This window comes from Anoplopoma fimbria, chromosome 11 (assembly GCF_027596085.1).
Source record: "Anoplopoma fimbria isolate UVic2021 breed Golden Eagle Sablefish chromosome 11, Afim_UVic_2022, whole genome shotgun sequence".
NCBI lineage: Eukaryota > Metazoa > Chordata > Actinopteri > Perciformes > Anoplopomatidae > Anoplopoma > Anoplopoma fimbria.
The window spans coordinates 7,505,660-7,508,232 of NC_072459.1; the positions used below are offsets into that span (position 1 = coordinate 7,505,660).

At 41.2% G+C, this 2,573-nt stretch overlaps 1 protein-coding gene across 1 annotated transcript; it reads left to right on the forward strand.

Annotated features, from left to right (window-relative positions):
* Positions 1 to 1,573: 1,573 nt before the first annotated feature.
* Positions 1,574 to 2,573, forward strand: LOC129098275 (transmembrane protein 238-like). Its single transcript, XM_054607258.1, has 2 exons — positions 1,574 to 1,579; positions 2,013 to 2,573. The coding sequence occupies exons 1-2, from the start codon at positions 1,574 to 1,576 to the stop codon at positions 2,571 to 2,573; spliced, it is 567 nt and encodes a 188-aa protein (XP_054463233.1).

Consider the following 2,573-nt stretch of genomic DNA (forward strand, 5'->3'; position numbering starts at 1 on the left):
ACCCTTTCTGACCCAGCGTCCATCATATTCAGGAAATATTCAATGCCATTGAAAATGCACTTTAAATTAGACTTTGGACGAGTAACTAAACTGTTTGTATTTAAGCAGCTAAAATCAATATGTAATGGATCACATGACTACTTCAAAGTAAGCAACTAGCTAGTGAACATAGTGAAGCATTTAGCAGCTAAAAAGTCAGATAATGTGAGTTGAACAAGGACCCAAAGAGATCTAAAAGATAAGAAAATACTGAAATAACATTTATCAGTTGGACACAAGCATGATGACAAGTTAATGAAAATGTTGCTCCCTATCTGCCTTATGTATAATAAGGCAACTGTCATCAACTTATAAGGTGAAAATGTGACAGTATTCAAAGTATCCTCTTACAACGAGTGATATAACTTACCAAAGTCACTTTTTTATTTTCCCTACAAATATTTGGGCAAAAAAATGACATGGTCAGGTTTGGAAAAGATCGTGGGTTTGGTCAAAATAACTATGTTATTGGTGTTACTTAAGTACGGAAGTTACATTACAAATAAGTAAACTTTTGGGTTTAAATAACTAAAGAAGTGACATTACTTAACAACAGAATTTGCGTATCGAATAAGTAAAGTTTGAGTTGGGTTAACTAAATGTGGCCATCAAAAAGAGTTTGTTTTAGGTGCTCTTAGGATAAGAAGAAACAAGATACAAGAAAAGTATAAAAAAAACCTTTAAATGCCTTTATTGTAATGGTATGGTCATGTTAAACCTAAAACCAAACTTAATCTCGTTAGAATAATCAACCAATTAATTAATAATGAAAATAATCTTGAGTTTACAGCCTTTAATTGTTAAAAAAAATGTTTTGTCTTTAAGACATTTGCTCAGTCAAACTTCCCATAATAGTCGAAATGCAAAAAATGCAAAAAAAGACAAAAGTTTAAATAGCCTCATAATAAAAAATTAAATAAATAAAAAAATTGGTTGAGGTCCAATATTTCATGGCCCAAATATTAATCAAATAAACCGACAGTGTGTAGGATTTAGTGGCATCTAGATTGCAACCAACTGAATATCCTCCGCTCACTCCTACATTTTCAAGACTGTGGTAACCAAGCCGTCGAGTGCAAAACCCCTGTAATGTGTTGCTTACCTCCCTCAGATGCCATCCTCACCAAAATGAAACTATTTTAGCAGCAATGGTACCACGATTATGCAGCTCACAAAACCACAGTTTCACAAGTGTGTCAGAGAACTACGGTGGCCTCTAAAGTAACACACGTTCTTGGCTACTGTAGAAAACATGGCGCTGCAACTCAACTAAGGACAAACTGCTCCTTATGTAGATATGAACAATTACAAAGCAATACAGTTACGCACTAATGAAAATATAGCTATGAATATTATATTACATTTCTGCTAACACATCCACATAAATGCTGCACACTGGCCCTTTAATGATAAAGTGGTTTATGATCCTGCACAAACAAAGTAAATACAGCGGGTAAAATAAGTATTGAACACGTCACCATTTTTCTCAGTAAATATATTTCTAAAGATGCTATTGACGTGAAATTTTCACCAGATGTCGGTAACAACCCAAGTAATCCATACATACAAATAAAACCAAACAAATAAGTTCAGAAATTAAGTTATGTGTAATAAAAATGGAATGACCCCAAGGCCCGAGTCAGGATGCATTAACCCCTGAATGTCAATTTGAATGTCAAATGACATGTTAAAAAGTCCTGCAAGTCCTTTTGCATCAATGGCAAATAAGACGACATTTAGATGTGTTTTTATTGAAGAACAACGCAATAAGGAAACGAGTGTGTGTGTGTCTGTGTCTGTGTGTGTGTGTGTGTGTGTGTGTGTGTGTGTGTGTGTGTGTGTGTGTGTGTGTGTGTGTGTGTGTGTGTGTGTGTGTGTGTGTGTGTGTTTAAGTGGTGTGTACACTGAACCCGCCTGGGGACATGCCTTGTTTATCTTCACTTTTAAGGTGTGGCGTTTCTCTCCAGGTGTAGCTGCACGGCTCTCGGCTCGCCATCCTCCCCGTTACACCAGCTCTAAGCGGCTGTAATGTCCCCGCCATGGACCGGTTAAAGTTCATAGGAGGATGTGTGCCGCTGTTCCTCGCCGCCGTCCTGTTCGACCTCCTCGGTGTCATCCTCCTCTTCGTGGGCATCTTCGCCGACGTGCGCATCGGCGGCCGCTTCTATGGAGACTTCTTGATCTACACGGGCTCCCTGGTGGTCTTCACCAGCCTGGCCTTCTGGATCATGTGGTACGTGGGCAACGTCCGGGTGTCGGAAGAGGAAGACGGCTGGATGAGCAAGGGGAGCAGCGGCGTGGCGCGCCTGGCGAGGAAGCTGACGGAGAGGCTCAGCCAGAAGCTGAAGTCGGAGGCCCGGCTGAAGTACGTGGAGGATGAGGAGGAGGTGAAGGAGGCCGGACAGGTGGACGCACCTGGACGCAAGGCCAGCCGGGTGACGTGGGGCAGATCCACGGCGTACCACAACGAGGGCTACGAGGACTCTGCAGACTGCCCCTCTTTGGAGAGGAAGGAAGACAAGACAGAGTTCTGA